This window comes from Chiloscyllium plagiosum, unplaced genomic scaffold (genome assembly GCF_037043375.1).
Source record: "Chiloscyllium plagiosum isolate Xiang-an unplaced genomic scaffold, Cpla_swu_hap1 HiC_scaffold_7, whole genome shotgun sequence".
Classification (NCBI taxonomy): domain Eukaryota; kingdom Metazoa; phylum Chordata; class Chondrichthyes; order Orectolobiformes; family Hemiscylliidae; genus Chiloscyllium; species Chiloscyllium plagiosum.
Genome location: NW_028270145.1, coordinates 60,171,791 through 60,193,242, shown reverse-complemented (window position 1 = coordinate 60,193,242; position 21,452 = coordinate 60,171,791). Strand labels below are relative to the sequence as shown.

At 41.5% G+C, this 21,452-nt stretch overlaps 1 protein-coding gene across 5 annotated transcripts in view; it reads right to left on the bottom strand.

Annotated features, from left to right (window-relative positions):
• galnt13 (polypeptide N-acetylgalactosaminyltransferase 13) overlaps positions 1 to 21,452 on the bottom strand; it is a 421,608-nt gene that overhangs the window by 54,175 nt on the left and 345,981 nt on the right. Inside the window, exon 12 of one of the 5 annotated variants that reach the window (XM_043693781.2) lies at positions 18,060 to 18,121. The exons of the other annotated variants lie outside the window; for them this stretch is intronic. Within the exon in view, the coding sequence (XP_043549716.2) occupies positions 18,107 to 18,121 (15 nt within the window). The 3' untranslated portion in view covers positions 18,060 to 18,106. The remainder of the gene's footprint in view (positions 1 to 18,059; positions 18,122 to 21,452) is intronic. 5 annotated transcript variants of the gene reach the window in all.

The window sequence follows — 21,452 nt, the reverse complement described above, 5'->3', positions numbered from 1 at the left end:
ACAGTTTTGTTAGAAACTGAGTAAAACTTAAAAATATAATCTGCAGAAATATGTTTTATTATTCAAAGAAACGTGCTTTGGTGAGATGATTTCACCAGTTACAAAAAAGGTTTCTTTGCCCTTGTGAAAATTATCATTGTTTATGATTACATATGATTCAGTTGATCTGAATTTCCCTCCAATTTTTTTGTACTTCTTAGAAAAAACTCAGTCATGGGACACAGGCATCACTGGCTAGGCCAGCATTTAATGCCTGTCTCTCATTCCCCTTGAGAAGGTGGTGGTGAGCTGCCTTCTTGAACCACTGCAGTCCACATACTGACAGTATCAAAATAGTGCCCTCCATTATCAATGGGAATTTTCATCAAAGTTCAAGAAAGTCACTGTTCTCAATAATTATTATGATCCATGCTTGGAAATATTACATTTGCTGTAAAATAATTACAAATCATAGATGCATAGAAAAAAGGATCCTTTGAGCCTGCCCCACCATTCAATATGACGTTGCCTGGTCATTCTACTCAGTACTCTGTTCCTGCTTTCAGACCTTAGCCTTTGCTCCATTTAGCCCTAAGAACTATGTCTAACTCCTTCTAAAAAATATTCAATATATTGGCCTCACTCACTTTCTGTGATGGAAAATTCCAATGTCTGGTAGAGATGTTTTCTCCTTCACCGAGTCCTGAATAGTCTACAATATATCCTTACACTGTGAGACCTGTTTCTGGACTCCCTGGTCATAGGGTAAATACAGGAAGGATGATGCCAAACTAAAAGATCTGAAGAACAATTATTTATTTCAAAACATCAACTGTTTCCTTCTCCACAGATACTGCCAACTTGCTAGAAACAAGTTTTATGAGATTATGCAGCTATTACTAGAACACTTGAAAAAATATAAAATAGTGGTGCAATGAGTGTGTATGCAGAGTTGTGTGCAGAGTTAAAAGTACTGTGGAACATACCAACAAATATTCAGATAATGGGTTGATTTCAGAACGACTTACCTCAAAATCGTACTCCCATGTGCCTATATTCTTTTTATGAAGAAACATAAATCTGAATCATTTCAAGTGTCATCACTCTTCGAGTCATAAATTGCCTTCTTTGCAAATGTTAAGCAGACGAGAGCTTAGTAACAATGATATTACTGAATTACTAAATAGTATTAACAAAATTATACTCACTGCAAACAATTATTTTGGAATATGTCTAGCATTTCAAAATATTAGCAAATAATTGAACAACAACTTAAGCCCTTTCTCAGGTCAAATTCTTATCCAAACACACAATAAGTGCATTGTTCAAAGTGCTGCTCTTTAAACAAAGTGAGCTTTGGGTTCCTTTGATGTTTGTGGTCAAGCTTCACTTCAGGGTTGGCTGCTGCAATAGAGGCCTTTAAATGAAATATACCCTTCTACGGATTTAAATCAAAAATGCGAATACAATGTTGTAGCAGTTAACATATTAGCACAAACAAAAGATTGCTTAGCTAACAGGAAACAAAGAGAATTCTTAAGTTTTCCATTTGGCAAGATGTAAAGAGTGCACTGCCACATGGATCAGTGCTGGAGCCTTAACTACAAAGATAGGTTGCAGAGGAAACATAAACAGAAATTGCTGGAGAAATTCAGCCAATTTTATAGTATCTGTGAAGAAAAAACAAAATTAATGTTTTGAGTCCAGCGAAACCTCTTCAGAACCCTGTCTGAAGGGTCACTGGACTCAAAACGTTAATGCTGTTTTCTTTTCATAGATGCTGCCACACCAGTAATTTCTGTTTTTATTTTCAGATCTCAGCATCCACAGTTCTTTGTTTTTGGCTGCACAGTAAGATATGAAAAATTGTAAGGAGTCTGCAAACAACTAGGCTAAGTAAAACTTGATAAAACTTGATAGATGAACTCTAATGTCAAAAAGTGTAAATTTCTCCACTTTATAGTCCAACAGGTTTATTTGGACTATAAAGTGGACTATAAACCTGTTGGACTATAACCTGGTGCTGTGTGAATTTTAAATTGTCCACCCCAGTCCAACATCAGCACTTCCAAATCATGTCTCCTTTGTTAGGAAGCAGCATATCACTGAAATGGAAAGACATTGCAAAACTCTATGTTGCAAGGGGACCTGGGGTTTTGGTACGCAAAGTTAGTAACAGGTACAGCAAATGGTTAGGAAGAAAAATGTAGTGGTGTTGTTTATTTCAAAGGGAATGGAATATAAAAGTAGGAAGTTTCATTGCACTGCACATAGGTGAGACCACTTTTAGTGTATAAAGTATAAGTCACATGACACTAAGTAATAATCAAACAGTGGATAAAAGCAAACTACTGCGGATGCTGGAATCTGAAACCAAAAGAGAAAATGCTGGAAAATCTCAGCAAGTCTAGCAGCATCTGTAAGGAGAGAAAAGTGCTTACGTTTCGAGTCTAACCAGCCCTTTGTCAAAGCTGAGAGAAGGTGAGTCATGGCTCCAGAAGCAAAGGTAGCAATAAAGAGGTGAGAATGTCAATGCATAGAGAGATTATAAAGTTAAAAATCACACAACACCAGGTTATAGTCCAACAGGTTTAATTGGAAGCACACTAGTTTTCGGAGCGACGCTCCTTCATCAGGTGATTGTGTGGGATTATAGGGAGATTAGGAGCTGTGAATGACCAAGGCTGAAGCCAGTGCTATGTGACAAAATATGGGGGGGATGGGGGTGATGGGTGAAGCAGACGCAAAATGGAAAACAGGGGAGAAGGGTAGCAAAGGGGGAAGAGGAGAGGAAAAAGGTGATGAGAGAGTGGGGAGCGAGAGAAAGGGAGACAATCAAGAAATAAGAGGTCAGAACAGTAAAAATAAAAGAAAAATAATATTTAAAATAAGCTAAATAAAATAAATGAAATAAAATTACGGAGCAGAATGAAAACAGAGGGGCCGAGATGGGATAATCATCTGAAGTTGTTGTAAGGCTGTAAGGTGCCTAATCGGAAGATAAGATGCTGTTCCTCCAGTTTGCGTTGAGCTTCACTGGAACATTGCAGCCGGCCAAGGACAGACATGTGGGCATGGGAGCAGAATTGTGTGTTGAAGTGGCAAGCCACGGGAAGGTCCAGGACCTGATTGCATACAGACTGAAGGTGCTCAGCAAAGTGATCACCCAGTTGGTGTTTTGCCTCTCCGATAGAGAGGAGACCACATTGGGAGCAACAAATGCAATAGAGCAAATTGAAAGAGGTACAAGTGAAACGCTGCTTAATCTGAAATGAGTGTTTGGGGCCTTCGATGGTGAGCATGGAAGAGGTAAAGGGGCAGGTATTGCACCTTCTGTGATTGCATGGGAAGGTGCCGTGTGTGATGGGAGAGGTGTTAGGTGTGATGGAGGAATGGACTAGGTTGTCCCGGAGGGAACAGTCTCTGTGGAATGCAGACATGGGGAGGGAAGGGAAGATGTGTTTAGTGGTGGCGTCGTGTTGGATTTGGCGAAAATGGCGGAGGATTATTCTTTGCATGTGAAAGCTGGTGGGGTGAAAGGTGAGAACAAGAGGGACCCTATCCTTGTTCTGGGAGGGGAGGGAGGGGGTGAGAGTCGTGGCGTGGGAGACGGACCGCATGCTGTCGAGAGCCCTGTCAACAACTGTAGATGGGAAGCCACGGTTGGAGATGAAGGAGCACATATTAAGAGCACCACTTTGGAAAGTGGCCTCATCTGAACAAATGCGGCGGAAGCGAAGGAGCTGAAAGGGATAGAGTCCTTACAGGACGTAGGGTGAGAACAGCTGTAGTCCAGATAGCTGTGGGAGTCAGTGGGCTTGTAATGGATAGACTATTGCCAGAAATGGAGACAGAAAGGTCAAGGAAAGGAAGGCAAGTGTCGGAGATGGACCAGGTGAAGGTGATGGAGGGATGGAAACTGGAAGTGAAGTTTATGAATTTTTCCAGATCAGGACGAGACCATGCAGCCGCACCAAAATAGTCATCAATGTACTGATAAAGCAGTTGTGGGAGGGGACCCGGGTAGGCCTGGAACAAGAAATGTTCCACATACCCCATGAAAAGGCAGGCATAGCGAGGACCCATGCGGGTACCCATTGCTACATCTTTGATTTGGAGAAAATGGGATGGGTTGAAGGAGAAGTTATTAGATTAGATTACATTACAGATTAGATTACATTACAGTGTGGAAACAGGCCCTTCGGCCCAACAAGTCCACACCGACCCGCCGAAGCGAAACCCACCCATACCCCTACATTTACCCCTTACCTAACACTACGGGCAATTTAGCATGGCCAATTCACCTGACCCTGCACAACTTTGGACTGTGGGAGGAAACCGGAGCACCCAGAGGAAACCCACGCAGACACGGGGAGAAAGTGCAAACTCCACACAGTCAGTCGCCTGAGGCGGGAATTGAACCCGGGTCTCAGGCGCTGTGAGGCAGCAGTGCTAACCACTGTGCCACCGTGCCGCCCATTATTGAGAGAGAGAACAAGTTCAGCCAGGCAGAGGAGAGTGGTGGTGGATGGAGATTGTTTGGGCCTCTTTTCGAGAAAGAAGCGAAGAGCTTTCAAGCCGTCTTGGTGTGGGATGGAGGTGTAAGGAGATTGCACGTCTATGGTGAATAGAAGGTGGTTAGGGCCTGCGAATCGAAAGCTGTTAATGTGTCGCAGGGCATCAGAGGAATCCCGGATGTAGGAGGGGAGGGAGTGAACCAGAGGAGTAAAGATGGAGTCAAGGTAGGAGGAACTAAGTTCAGTGGGGCAGGAGCATGCTGACACAATGGGACTGCCGGGACAGTGCTTCTTGTGGATTTTGGGGAGTAGGTAGAAACGGGTTGTCTGGGGTTGGGAGACTATGAGGTTGGAAGCTGTGGAGGGGAGGCATACGGAGGAAATGAGGTCAATCACTGTGTTGAAGACAATAGCTTGATGCTCAGTGGTGTGGTCATGCTCCAGGGGGAGATAGGAGGAGGAATCTGAGAGTTGGCTCTCAGCCTCTGCGAGTTAGAGGTCAGTACGCCAGACGAAAACAGCACCCTCTTTGTCAGCAGGTTTGATGACAAGGTTGGGGTTGGACCTAAGGGAGCGAAGGGCAGAAAGTTCAGATGGAGAGAGGTTGGAATGGGTAAGAAGGGCAGAGAAATTAAGGCGGCCAATGTCCCGTCGACAATTGTCAAAGAAAAGATCGAGGGCAGGAAATTGGCCTGGCGGGGGCTGTCCAATTAGAGGTGGAATGTTGGAGGGATGTGAAAGGATCTGTGGAGCGGGGGGAGGACTCTTGCTCAAAGAAGTGAGCATGAAGGTGAAGGCGACGGAAGAAGAGCTCAGCATCATGTCGAGCCCGGAATTCATTGAGGTGGGGACATAAGGGTGCAAAGCTGAGTCCTTTGCTGAGTACAGCACACTCAATGCTGGGATGGGTAATAATCAAACAAGTTTATTTGAAATCACAAGCTTTTGGAGCATAGCCCCTTTGTCAGGTGAAGTGAGAGAGAAATATGCAGATTTGGAATTTATAGGCAGAGGGATCAAGGGATCATATAAATTGTGTGAATGGAGTGTCAAATAATATGTCTCCACAGGTGATCAAAAGTATCAAATGTTGTGAGTAAATTGTCAACAGCTGAATAACAAGCAAAGAGATGACCCATAATCCAATTAAATGAGACAGAAAGATAATTGCAAAAAAATGAAAAATAAGGTGGTGCTGGAGACAAACCAAATGACTGGAATAACATGATAGGTATAGCAGTCAAATGCCAAGGATCTAACCAAAGAAATAAGTAATGCAAAACTGTATAAACTAATTAAAGTAAAGAGATCATAATTTATCAAGGTGATAAATTCCCTTAAAGAAGGGACTGGAAAAATAGGGCACAGTTTAAAAGTAAATGGGTCCCCATTTAAAAGATGGAGATAGAGTATCATTTATTTTGTGGCATTCTCTTGTGGCAGTGGAGACAAAGGTTTGGATATTTTTAAGGCAATGTTTGGCAGATCTTTGACTAACAAAGGAGTCAAGTGGCACAAGTGAAGTGAAGTTCAAGCCGTAATCATATCGGCAATGATCTTGTTCAATGGCAGAATAGACTAGCAGCTGAGTAGCCCACTCTTGCTACTAATTTGTATCTTCATAGTTTGGTAAATAGAAGCATGTTAATCACAGGAGAAATGAAAGCTATTAATTGCTGAGGTTGGAGGATTTCAGCAGTAGGGAGAGGCCGAATAGGTTGAGGTTGTTTTCCCTGGAGAGTCGGTGGCTGAGGGTGACCTTCTAGAGGTTCAGAATTTCATGAGGGGCACGGATAGGATAAATAGTCAAGATCATTTCCCTGGGGTGGGGTTCCAGAACTAGAATGTACAGGTTTAGGGCAAGAGGGGATAAATTTAAAAGGGACCTAAGGGGGAACATTTTTTCCATACAGAGGGTGGTGAGTATATGGAATGAGCTGCCAGAGGAAGTGGTGGAGGTTGATACAATTACAGCATTTAAAAGACATCCAGATGAGTATATGAATAGGAAGACATTAGAGGAATACGAGCCAAATGCTGGCAAATGGGACTAGATTAGGTTAGGATATCAAGTCGGCTTGGATGAGTTGGACTGAAAAGTCTGTTTCCGTGCTGTATGTCTCTATGAATCTAATCGGCTACTCAAATGGAAATGGCAGGTCCAACAGTTACATTTGCCATTTGCTGTGAGTTAACTTAGTTAATTCCCAAGTGCTTTTTGTTGTATTTTAATAAAATGTAAAACAATTTTGATCTAAATTTATAAAGCAGCTGATTGACTAACAGTATTGATTCAGAGATTGTTATGACTGCATTTCTGCAGCTGAGATCAGTGCTGGAGGCACAGTGCTAATTTGGCAGATGTAGCCTCTATCTCACAGTGTAATGGACTTTTAAAATTCAAATCACTGTATTGGCTGTTGTTCTGAGAAACAATGAATCAAAATAATTTTCCTGTAAATTAAGTTTGTATCTATCATTCTAAGATAAGTATTTCCAGCAATTAGTTTCACTATTTCCTGCCTGCAAATTTATTTGAAAATGTATTTCAATGATTTGAGAGCAGATAAACGGTAGACATTTGAAATCACAGAACCATGGCAAGTGTTACAGTGCAGAAGGATTTCATTCAACCCATTATTGCCTGCACTGGTCTATTAGATGAGTAGCCATGATGTGGAGGTGCCGGTGTTGGACTGGGTGGACAAAGTTTAAAAATCACACAACTATCAGGTTACAGCAATCTAGTTTTGTTCAACATATCATTTCAATTGCATGACATAGAACATAGAACATAGAACATAGAACATAGAAGAATACAGCGCAGTACAGGCCCTTCGGCCCTCGATGTTGCGCCGATCCAAGCCCACCTAACCTACACTAGCCCACTATCCTCCATATGCCTATCCAATGCCCGTTTAAATGCCCATAATGAGGGAGAGTCCACCACTGCTACTGGCAGGGCATTCCACGAACTCACGACTCGCTGAGTAAAGAACCTACCCCTAACATCTGTCCTATACCTACCCCCCCTTAATTTAAAGCTATGCCCCCTTGCAATAGCTGACTCCATACGTGGAAAAGGATTCTCACTGTCGACCCTATCTAAACCCCTAATCATCTTGTACACCTCTATCAAGTCACCCCTAAACCTTCTTTTCTCCAATGAAAACAACCCCAAGTGCCTCAGCCTTTCCTCATACGATCTTTCTACCATACCAGGCAACATCCTGGTAAACCTCCTCTGCACCCGTTCCAGTGCCTCCACATCCTTCCTATAGTATGGCGACCAAAACTGCACACAATACTCCAGATGCGGCCGCACCAGAGTCTTATACAACTGCAACATGACCTCAGTACTCCGGACATTGTAACCTTTTACTAAAAATTCTGTGTCCTATGATCCTGCTCCAGAGCTACCTGAAGAAGGAGCAGCGTTCCAAAAGCTAATGCTTCCAAATAAACCTGTTGGCCTATAACCTGGTATTGTGCAATTTTTGACTTTATTAACTGAGTGTCATTACTGATTACTAATCTCCTGCATTTTCTCCACACCCTTGCATATTATTTTAGTCCAAATAATCATCCAATGCTCTCTTGAATATCTCTATTGAACCTGCCTCCACACCCTTCCAGACAATGCATTCCATTTTCTAACTACTTGATCAGTGAAAAGATTTTTCCTCACTTTACCTTTGCTTCTTTTGCAGAACACTTTAAATCCATGTACCCTTCTTCATGTTCCACTTATCTACCATATCCAGCATGCTTATGATTTTGAAAATCTCTGTCATATCTTCTTTTAGCTTTCTTCTCTTCCATAGACAATAGGTGCAGGAGTAGGCCATTCTGCCCTTCGAGCCTGCACCACCATTCATTATGATCATGGCTGATCATTCTCAATCAGTATCCTGTTCCTGCCTTATTTCCATAACCCTTGATTCCACTATCCTTGACAACTCTATCCAACTCTTTCTTAAACGAATTCAGAGACTGGGCCTCCACTGCCTTCTGGGGCAGAGCATTCCACACAGCCACCACTCTCTGGGTGAAGAAGTTTCTCCTCATTTTTAAGCTGTGTCCTCTGGTTCGGGACTCACCCATCAGCGGAAACATGTTTCCTGCCTCCAAAGTGTCCAATCCTTTAATAATCTTATACGTCTCAATCAGATCCCCTCTCAGTCTTCTAAACTCAAGGGCATACAAGCCCAGTCGCTCCAATCTTTCAACATAAGATAGTCCCGCCATTCCAGGAATTGACCTCGTGAACCTACGCTGCACTCCCTCAATAGCCAGAACGTCTTTCCTCAAATTTGGAGACCAGAACTGCACACAATATTCCAGGTGTTGTCTCACCAGGGCCTTGTACAGCTGCAGAAGAACCTCTTTGCTTCTATACTCAATCCCTCTTGTTATGAAGGCCAGCATGCTATTAGCTTTCTTTACTACCTGCTGTACCTGTATGCTTGCATTCAAGGAGAACAGTCCCAACTTTTTCAATCTACCCTCATGATGAAGTTCCTCATTACTGGAACCATTCTTATAAACTGCATCTACACTCTTCAATGCATTCACTATAATGTTGAGTCCAGAACAAACATCTAACAAGTGTCTTATACAAGTTCAAGATGACATCCTTGCTCTTGCTCTCTATGCCCCTATTAGAAAGGCCAAGGATACTGCATGGTTTACTTACTGCTCTATCTGTCCTGCTACTTTCAATGATCTGTGCAAATATGCACCCCCTTAGATTTTTACCCCTTACTTTGTATTGCCTTCCAATATTCTTGACACTAAAATGCATCATTTCACAGTCCTCGACATTGAAGCTCACTTGTCACCTAGCTGCCCATTCCAGCATCATGTCTTTGTCCTTCTGGACTTATACACTGTCCTTCTCATAGTTTACAGTTCTGCTAAGTTTTGTGTAATCTGCAAATTTTGAAATTGTTCCCTGGACACTATGATCAAGATCATTAATCTTTATCAGGAAAAGCAAGGTCCAAATACCAACATCGGGGAACTCCACTACAAAACTTTCTTCCAGATCAAAAAGTATCTGTTAACTATTACAGTTTCCTATTACTCAGCCAATTTTTTATCAACATTGTTACTGTCTCTTTTATTCCATGAGATATAACTTTGCTCGCAAGTCTGCTGCAAGGCACAGTATTGAGTGCCTTTTGAAAGTCCATACCCACCACATTGACAGAACTACCCTCATTGAATCTTACCTCTTCAAGAAACTCCAGCGAGTTAGTTAACATGTTTTTCCCTTTAGAAATGCATACTTACTCTTTCTAACCAATCCACCTTTTACATGCAAATCTTAATTCTATCAGAATAATTGTCTCCGGAAACTTCCCTATCACTTAAACTGACAGGACTGTAATTGCTGGGTTTATCCTCACAAACTTTCTTGAACAAAGTCACAATGTTTCGAATTTTCCATTCTTAGCAAGTTTTGAGAAGATTTTCCATTATTCTGGCACCTGTCTCAGTCTAGGGATGATTGCCAGTATCCCTGCAATTTCTACTCTCACTTTCTTCAAGATCTCTTGATGCATCTTGTCTGATCCTGGAATGCCATCAACTTTAAGTACCAACAGCCTATGCATCACCTCTGCCTGATTAATTTTGAATTTTTCAAAGGACTGAATTTCTTGTTTTGTAAGCATGACCTGAGTAGCATCTCTCTTTGGTAAAGACAGATGCAAAGTACTCATTTATTACTTCAGTCAAGCACCCCACCCCAGATGTAAATCTCATTTTTTCAGTCTGTAATCAGCCCTACACTTCATTTTACCGTGGTTTTACAATTTTAATGGCCATAGAAGACTTTGGGTCACCTCTGTGTTAGCTGTTAGTCTTTCCTCATAATTCTTCTTTGCTCTTTTATTTGATTTTTCCATCTCCACTTTTGAAACTCTAATTTTCCTCCAATTTTATTTTCTACCTGACCACGGTCAGAAGCACATTTTTTTCTTCTCTATCTGAAAATTCTATTGCCTTTGTTATCTAGGGAAGTCTGGATTTGTTTGTTCCACATTTCCCATTTTGGGGAACACGTTTGACTGTACCTGAACCATCTCCTCGTTGAAGGTAGCTCATTGTTTAGTTATTGTTTTTCCTGCCAATGACTCATTCTAATCAATCCTGCGCAGCTCTGTTCTTGACCCACTGAGGCCCACTCTCTACCATTTTCTTGCTCTGGATTGTGGCTTGTCAGTCATTCTTCACCATCATCCTAAACCTTATGATACAATGATAACTGTCTCCTAAACTTTCCCCAACAGATGCTTGATCCAATTGGCCCACTTCATTTCCAAGAAGCAGGTCCAAAAGTGTATCCTTTCTTAATGTCCTGGAAACACACTGCTGCACTAAGCTCTCCTGCGTGTAATCCAGGGCCATCTAACCCTGCCTGCCCCATACACAGCAAGTATCGTAGACTACCTTTAGGTAATTGAAGACTCCCATTGTAACTACTCTTTAAAGGTGTCGTCTTGCTGTAATTGCCCTGCTGGTTTGTTCCTCAGCATCCTTTCCACTGTTGGTGATCTATAAATTACATCCAGCAACGGAATTGTACTTTTTTTTTGCCTTAGTTGTAACAAAATTGATTCTGTGCTCAGATTCTCCGAGACATACTCTTCCTCCAGTACTCCAATGCTTCCTTAACCAATACCACTACCTCTCCTCCTTTCCTTTCTTTTTCTATCTTTTCTGAATACCCAAATATACTTAGCGATAAGCAAGGTCTCTGTAATCACAACATCCAAGTTCCATATAACAATGTGTGCTTGTAACTCCATAATCTTATTTCCTATGTTCTATGCAATCAAATACATGTACAGTAATCCTGATGTGGATTTCAATTGTTTTTTCCTTCCCCTGACTTCACTTACGAACTTTGCTATGCCAGTAGTATCTCTAAGTATTTTGTGAACCTGGTGTTCTCCTGTTTTATTTTCCATTGGTACCCACACCACTGCCAGGTTACTTTAAAACCTTCCAAATAGAACTAGCGAAATGTCTCACAAGAACCTCAGATCCACCTCTGTTCAGGTGGAACTCTTTTGGTTTGTATTGGTACTACCTTCCCAAGTGTCCCAGGAATCTAAAGCCCTCCCTCCTACAACATCCTTCCAGCCACAAATGCATCTGTCTTTTCCTCTATTTCTGTATTCACTGGCATGTGGTACTGGGAGTAATCCAGAGATTACTACATTTGAGGTCAGGTTGAGTTTAACTCGATAGCAAGTAGTATTCTAATTGCATTACAATGGAATCAATTCAGGAGCAGGTGCCTTGGCAGTCCTGAATGTTGACCCGATAGCACAAAGTCAAAAATGAGCAAGGAAACCTCCTGCTGATTAATACCTACCATTCTCATTTAGATGTGAATGGATCGGTACGCTTACATGTTGAACACCACTTGGAGGAAACACAGAGGATGACAAGGGCACAGAATGTAATCAGGTTACTTCAATGGTCATTACCAGGAGAGGCTCTCTCGCACTACTACTTATTGAACTGGCTGAACCCTAAGGGAAGTAACTGCGAGACTAAGTCAGCGACAGGTGTTGACGGAACTAAGACAGAAAGACTTACATATTCTCGTCCTCACCAACCTACCAATCACCGATATTCCTGCCCATGACAGTCCTGGGAGAAGACAACACTGCACAATCACGCAAAGACAAAGTCCCTTCTTCATGTTGAGAATATCTTCCATCATGTTGCTTGACACTAAAATTTTGCAAAACAGGATAGGGCTTTGAACAGAAATTGCAATTCAAAACTGGACATCTGTGAGGCTGTGGAACATCAGCAGCATGCAGGACTGTATTCAATCACAATCTGTAACTTCTCAAACTGATGCTCCACCTTCGTCAACCAAGCCAGGAGATCAAGCCTGGTTCAAAGAAGAGTACGGGAGGAAAATCAAGGAGCAACGGCAAATGAGCTGTCAAACTGATGAAGCTGTAAAATAGGACAAATTGCATATCAAACAGTGAAATCAGCCTGCAACAGACAAGGCTAAGTAATCACACAACCAGGATTGGGTCTGAACTCTGCAGTCCTGTCACAGTCCTGTCATAAAAAAAAAGTGCAGAATTACACAAAACGTAACATCCTCAAAGATGAGTGAGCCCAAGACTGAAGTACTTGCACTCATCGACTGCCAGAAGTGCCAAGAGGACGATGCACCTTGGCCTCTGCCTGAGGTCCCCAGCAACACAGCTCCCAGCCTTCAAACAATTTCATTCACCTCAATTGGTATGAAGAAATAGCTCAAGGAGCATTACACTGCAAACATTCTGACAATAATATTGAAGATTTATTCTCCACAACTGACCACACCACTGGCCAAACTCTTCCACCACAGTTACAATACCAACAATCCCCAGCAACATGGAAAATTGTCCAGGAATACCCTAAAAACAAAAAAGCAGGATAAATTTAACAAGCCCAATTATTGTGCTATCAGCATACTCCCAATCATTGGCAAAGGCACGGACTCATAGAAATGTACAGCACAGAAATAGACCTTTCGGTCCAACTCATCCATGCCGGCCAGATATTCTAACTAAATCTACTCCCGTTTTCCAGGATTTGGCCCAAATCCCTCCAAACCTTTCCTTTTCACTTACTCATCCAGATGCCTTTTAAATGCTGGAATTGTAACAGCTTCCACCACTTCGTCTGGCAGCTCATTCCATACATGCATCACCCTCTACATGAAAAAGTTGCCCCTTAGGTCCCTTTTAAATCTTCCACTCTCACCTTAAACATACACCCTCTAGTTATGGCCTCCCCCATCCCATGGAAGAGACCATGTGTATTTATCCTATCCTATCATGTTTTATAAACCTCTATAAGATCAGCCCTCAGCCTCAGACACTCAAGGGAATGTTGCCCCAGTCTATTCAGCCTCTTCCTATAGCTCAAACCCTCCAACCCGACAATATCCTTGGAAATCTTTTCTGAACTTTCAAGATTCACAGCATCCTTCCTAACACAGCAAGGTCAGGATTGCACACAATATTTCAATATAGGCCTAACCAATGTCCTGTACTGTCGCAACTCCTATACTCAATGTACTGACCAATATAGGCAAACATACCAAACACCTTCTCACTATCCTATCTACCTATGCCTCCACTTTCAAGGAACTATGTACCTGCACTCCAAGATCACTTTGTTCAGAAACACTGCCCTGGACCAAATAAGTCCTGCTCTGATTTGCCTTTCCAAAATGCAGCACCTCACATTTATTTAAAATGAATTCCATCTGCCATTCCTTGATCCATTGGCCCATCTGATTAAGATCCCATTGTACTCTGAGGTAACCTATTTGCTGGCCACTACACCTCCAATTTTGGTACCAACTGCAAATGTACTAACCATAACTCCCCTGTTCACATCCAAATCACTTATATAATTAACGAAAAGCAGTGAATCCTGCACCGATCCTGTGGCACACTGCTGATCACAGGCCTCCTTTTTGATAAGGCCTATGTTTGAGCAGGTAAGATTCAGAGACCTGTATAGATGAAGTGGGATGCTTCAAAATGCACCACCAGACTCATTTTTGTGGTAGTCACCTGCTATGCACTGCACAACCTGGTCCTCCAAAAGACAGGAAACACTACCTGAGGAGGGATTGAGGGAAAAAGCCTGGTCCTCTGATGAGGACTCAGAGGAAAAGGAGGGTGAACCACAACAGACAAATATCCTAGTCAGTCCCAGGAAATGTCCATATTCATGTGAGAAATGGTAAGTTCTGATCATCAGAGGATCTAGTAGCTCGTTTTTCCAACTCAATATCACCTTCATTAAGCTTCTTCCTGCTCCATGCGGCTCAACGAAATGATCATAAGTAGCACATAATGTTACTCAACCAAAATATGCCCATCTGCATGTGGATGCACATAATTACAGATTCATTCGAAGAATATCATAGAAATCCGTATCCATCCACAGACATAATGGACAAATGCAGCTAGATAATACTTAGAAAATAACAATTATGTATGTGCTCTGTTACTCATAGTTATGATTACATCTCCAAAATTAAGAAAGGCATTCATCTGTGACTAATGGACAGTTTTCTTTTCATTTTCTTCTGTGTGCTATTGAGTGCATGTGTAGATAGGCTGTTGATCATTATGCCCCCTTGCCTGGTCTGATTTTTGCACCATGCTGTGGTTGCCTGAGTCTGTAAGGGCACTGACTTGGTGGTAATCTCCTAAGCCATGGTAGGAGGTTCACCTGTCTTTCTAGGACCATGACCTGATTTTGACTTCAGGCTTCGCATACCTCACTTGATCAGGTTCTGGTGCTCAGAGATTAGGTATGAGGTAATGGAGTGCAAGTCAGCATGCATATCCAAGAAAACATCATTGAGCCTCTAGCTTTTGAATATCATAACAGTCACCATAGATTCATACAGCACTGGCACAGACCCTTCAGTCCATCCTGAACATAATCCCAAACTAAACTAGTCCCACCTGCCTGCTCCTGGCCCATATATCTCCAAACCTTTCCTATTCATGTACTTATCCAAATGTCTTTTCAACGTTCTTAATGTACCCACATCCACCACTTCCTCAGGAAGTTCATTCCACATGCAAATCACCCTCTGTGTAATAAAATTGCCCCTCATGTCTTTTTTAAAAATCCTTTCACCTTAAAAATGTGCCCCTAGTCTTGAATTCCCCCATCCTAGGGAAAAGATAACTACCATTAGCTCTATCTATATTCCTCATTATTTTATAAACTTCTATCAGATCGCCTCTCAACCTCCTACGCTCCAATGAAAAAGTCCCAGCCAATCCAGCCTTTCTTTCAATCCAACCTTCTGGCAACATCCTAATAAATCTCTTCTGAACTCTCTCCAGCTTGATAATATCCTTTCTATAACTGGGAAAGTAGAACTGGACACAGTACTCCAGAAGAGACCTCAATGTCCTGTACAACCTCAACATGTCTTCCCAACTACTCAAAATGGAGATATACATGGCTCCAATAAAAGGAAGATTATAGTGCTTGTGACCTGGATGAACTCCACCATTCTCCATGCAGAATGTGCACAGTTGTCTGGCATCTCCGCCACATCTCCCTGCACTTAGCATTAGATGCCTGAAATCTAGCATCAGATGCCTGAAGGATGACCCCAGAAACATGTCATCAGCCTGGGGTTAGCATCATAGTCACCTCCAAAACACCTCAGGCTGACATGCTTCATTTCCATCTCCTATTAATGGTTGTTCAACTGTAATGTCCTTAGAGTGCATTCATCCACTAAAGCTGGGTCATGCTTACCCACTGAAGGACAGATATCTGCACTTGTACTGGCTGCGGAACAAGGATGTCAGGCTGCACCCACTGAGACTCCCTCTTCCATCTCCACTGCCAAGCTCCATAAAATGATGTTAAAATACAGGTACTCTTTCTTTTGGCAAGAAATATTATATTTTATCATTTTTGTTCTCCCAGGTGAAAGGAAAATTGAATAATGTTTTCACAGGCCTTGACCAATGCTGCATTATTTCTGGTTGCGAGAAGGGTTTCTACTACGATTCACTATTTGACACTGCTCTCCTTTCCAAAAAAGGCCTGTTTTCCATTTGATGGCACACTTCAAATGCGATGTCAATTTTATTTTGCATTCAAAGCACCAAATACCCTCATTTACCCTTTTCTTAGTAAATAAAAGTTACAACAATTTGATTTATAAAAATCACTGAGATTATACTCTTGAAAGGGCACCAATTAGCTAGATGATTCGCATGTAGTTCAGAACATGCCCGCACCATCTGTTGGGTTCCCATTCCAGATGAGGTTAACTTGGTATCTGCTTCATCACCCTGCCCCTGATAGTGTAAGGCACTGGCAAACCACCACTGACAAAAACAGCTAAGAAAACAACTCAGGATGCAGACAAAAAGCAAAGGATTTGCCTTTGGGCAGAGCACCCATGCATGAATATATGATAACTCCAGAAAACCAAGGTAGTTAAGAATGAAAATTACTCAAACCATCATTTTAAACACAATACACTTTGGAAAAAAAAACCTCCTAATGTATAAATATTGATGATAGGTTGTCACAGTTCTCATTCAGGAATTCATTTTATTGAGTTTAAACATAAAATAGCTGGAAGAGACATGCTTAACCAGAGATTTTTCAGTTTCCATAGCAACCTTAGCCCTGCAACAGATTTAGAGCTTGTTTCTAGTACCTGAGAACATTTTCAATATTTATTTGGATGAATTGGTTTGGATTCATTAAAGGGAGGAAGGAAGCCATGCTGGAAGAGGATGCTTCAATAAATAAATCTCAGTGCGAGTGGGTGGGGTGTAGGGCTAAAGAATTGCTGGCAATTACACATGTATATTAAAACCAATTTTATTTGTAGAAGCAAAAATCAAATTCTATGCAACTGATTTTTTTTTTAAATTCCATGTTCCTCAATGCCCAAAGCCCAAACATTTCTTAAGGTAAAGTAGTGAATGACATGTAATTTTTTAAAAATTTACTATATTGTAGTTATTGTTCACAAGGTGGTCTGCTTTACATTGGAATGTAAATTGGGTGACCACTTTACAAAGCGTATCCATTTCCCTTCAGTTTGAAGTCATATCTCTGAGCTTCAGGTGGCCTGATATTTTCATTCTGCAACTTCACCGAACCTGACGTTTCTCTCCACAACCTATTGCACTATTCTAGTAAAGCATGATGTGACCTTCAGCACCTCATCCTTCAACTGGGTACTTTGCAATCTTCCAGACACATCGAGTACAATACCTTCAGACCATAAACTCTGCCCAATTATGTTTTAGATTGTTTGTTTCAGATTTTATCTTAATCTTGTTTTGCACACCTTCTCTAGGTACATCCTTCGTTCCCATGTTTCTTTCCCAGAAGTTAAAAAAGTCAGCAAAATCGAGAAATGAACTTCCTGGTCAAATAGGAGCTCAATTTTGGGATGCAGAAGATGAGTGTGCCATGAGTGAATGAAATCTGAACACCAAACGTTAAATTAAAAGGTGAGGAAGCAATGCAGGTTGGGTTATCAAATGCAATTACGGCAAATTTTGATAAATCTTTGATCAACAACAGAACCAGGGATTGTGATGTGCAAACCAGAAAGTGTGCATAAACCATAAATAGAGGAGCCAACTTCTAATAGAATGATGGAACAGGCTCAAAGAGCTAAATGACCCACTAACTCTCCTAAGACCCATGCTGCTATGTTTCTTCTTTTTGGCCTTGTCCCATCCACCCTCTGTTCAAAACCTATGATATTTCTAACACTCTCTCAGTTCTGATGTCAGTGACTTGAAATGTTAACTGTGTTTCTCTCTCTGCAAATGTTGCTAACCTCATGAATATTTCCGACATTTTCTGCTTAATTTTTACACGATTATTTAATGATGTGTAAGGAAATACTGTATTAACATCAAATCGAAACATTTGCAATAGATTTCTCCATGGTCCTATCGGACCATAAAGTTACTCTCTCATGAGAGAATTTGGTGGTGGTTACTGTACCTTAGGCAAAGAGGAGAGGTTGAGTAGTAGACTCCTTCATGGCAACCTCAGCTGGAGATTTCCTATCAACGTAATTGAAATTCAAAAAAGTTGCTATGGAACAACTTAAAGATCAGAATGGATGTACATGAATAACTACTACCATCTGCTGGTGGAGCAGAATACTTTTCCCTTATAACCATTCTTCATCATGGTTATATGTAACATGAGTTATTGCATAAGTAGGTAAAACAAAAAACAATCAATCTTAGAATAACAGAGTCAAATATTTAGCTAGCATTTTTGCAGCAGCATTTTTGCACATTTACAACACACACACATGTATTCCTGCATTGTGACTCATATTAAGAAATTTGCTCTAGAATTGGAGATGATGATTTTGGACAGAATGGAATATTTTAGGTTTTGCAATGGAGAGCACAGGTGTTGTTCAGTTAGGATTGTTTGGGGTAATTGATAAAGGTGAAACACATTGTCATGTGGAAGCCTTATTGTAAATGTCAATGGATCCTTTTTTATATTGCTCAGTAAGTCCTGTCTTCATTTGATTTCTGTGTCTACCTTATTCTATTTTCATGGGCAGTCTCTTTCATGCCTTAACCCTGTTGTCTTTCTCATCTATCTATCTCTGCAATGTCACCAATCACCTCAATCTCCCTTTCCTTATTCCCTAATTACCTTCTGTCATTCCTATTCTTTTCTTATTCACAGGCACTTTGTTGCCCAGATGATTTTCTATTTCCTTACTAGACTAAAATTGAAGAGAAAAAGTGGCTAGCAAAAACGTTAACACATATATCTTCAAAGGAAAAAAAACCCTGTATTTCAAGAAGTCAGGTTAAAAGAGGTTGAAATGAGTATATATTGTTTAAATGTTTGATTATTTTAGATAAAGTCCAGATGAAGAGGGAATTGAGAAGAGAGAGGGAAGAATGGACAGAAGTGTAGATGATAGAATTTCATCAGGTTTTGAAGTTGGATTTGGAGGTGGCGAGCTGGCAAGCAAAATTAAAACTGCAATGTGCTGGATCCCATCTTCTCCTGCTTTTATTGGAGGCAGCTTCTGTACAGAGCTGGCAATACTCCCAGCTGTGGCAAGAAACCAACCCAGTATTTAAAATGGGCAGTTAGTAGGACAATGCAAATTTGAACGTGAACCTTGACTACTCTGAAAGCAGAATTGTACATCATGAGGTCAGACCAATATGGAAATAAGATACAATCAGACTATTTATTGGTGCCCACGGCAAGTTTAAGGGCATCCATGGACAGAGGCTCACCATTGCATGAGGAACTCCTGTAGACTGTTCTATGACAGGTTGCAAAGTTGTCTGCCAGTTTCCACAACCTTATTACCCATGCATTTCACTCGAGCCCTGTGTGAAGAATTCACATCAGCAGCACAATGACAATTTTCTAACCATGAAGCCTTTCCTTATTCACAGGCTCTCTGTTGACCAGTTGATTTTCAATCTAAAAGACTAAAATTTAAAAGTGACTGGCAAAAGGCCGATTGGCCCTGCCCCCTCTTCAACTCACCTCACAATCACTTTCGATGACAAACCTAGAAGCAGCCTATAGATTGCCTGGAAAATGATTGAGGACGTGTGCTGCTCTAATGGCATATTTACAGATTTATTTTACACCTTTACACAGTACCTCACAGCAAAAAAACCACAGCTACTTTTTGTGACAGAGAGAAGGAAAAGGAAAGCAGCTGTTGTGGAGAAGCAAAAGGACTGTTTTATGGTAGGACCTTGTGAAAGTTTGTTTGCTATTCAAAATGGAAAAGATGGAAATTTTGGAAAAGTAAGTGTAACATGAGATTTGAGCGTATGGACAGCCCAAAGATCATGAAGCAAAGGTTTTTTTTTGTTCTACTGGCACCGGGTCAGGAGAAACAGGAAGGGAAATTAAGGATAAACAAGGAACTATTTATAGTGCACATACATAAATATAGAATGACGCCTGGGGTTACACTTGGCTGAGGAATGTTCTGTCTTTTAAAAAAGATTAACCCATTCTTCGAAACAACCTGTTCAGAGATATTATAATACACCTCTGGAGCAGGTAGGATTTGAACATGGAGCTCCCAATCCAGGGATAGAGTCATAGGGTCATAGAGATGTACAGCATGGAAACAGACCCTTCGGTCCAACCTGTCCATGCCGACCAGATATCCCAACCCAATCTAGTCCCACCTCCCAGCACCCGGCCCATAGCCCTCCAAACCCTTCCTATTCATATACCCATCCAAATGCCTCTTAAATGTTGCAATTGTACCAGCCTCCACCACATCCTCATTCCATACACATACCACCTTCTGCGTGAAAAAGTTGCCCCTTAGGTCTCTTTTATATCTTTCCCCTCTCACCCTAAACCTATGCCCTCTAGTTCTGGACTCCCTGACCCCAGGGAAAAGATTTTGTCTATTTATCCTATCCATGCCCCTCATAATTTTGTAAACCTCTAGGAGGTCACCCCTCAGTCTCAGATGCTCCAGGGAAAACAGCCCCAGCCTGTTCAGTCTCTCCCTGTAGGTCAAATCCTCCAACCCTGGCAACATCCTTGTAAATCTTTTCAGAACCCTTTCAAGTTTCACAACATCTTTCCGATAGGAAGGAGACCAGAATTGCACGCAATATTCCAACAGTGGCCTAACCAACGTCCTGTACAGCCGCAACATGACCTCCCAACTCCTGTACTCAATACTCTGACCAATAAAGGAAAGCATACCAAACGCCTTCTTCACTATCCTATCAACCTGCGACTCCACTTTCAAGGAGCTATGAACCTGCACTCCAAGGTCTCTTTGTTCAGCAACACTCCCTAGGACCTTACCATTAAATATATAAGTCCTGCTAAGATTTGCTTTCTCAAAATGCAGCACCTCACATTTATCTGAATTAAACTCCATCTGCCACCTCTCAGCCCATCGGCCCATCTGGTCCAGATCCTGTTGTAGTCTGAGGTAACTCTCTTCGCTGTCCACTACACTTCCAATTTTGGTGTCATCTGCAAACTTACTAACAGTACCTCTTATGCTCACATCCAAATCATTTATGTAAATGACAAAAAGTAGCGGACCCAGTACCAATCCTTGTGGCATTCCACTGGTCACAGGCCTCCAGTCTGAAAAACAACCCTCCACCACCACCCTCTGTCTTCTACCTTTGAGCCAGTTCTGTATCCAAATGGCTAGTTCTCCCTATATTCCATGAGATCTAACCTTGCTAATCAGTCTCCCATGGGGAACCTTGTCAAATGCCTTACTGAAGTCCATGTAGATCACATCTACTGCTCTGCCCTCATCAATCTTCTTTGTTACTTCTTCAAAAAACTAGAAGTGGGACCTCTTTTTATCTGCACAATTTACATTTTCTTGTACCCCAG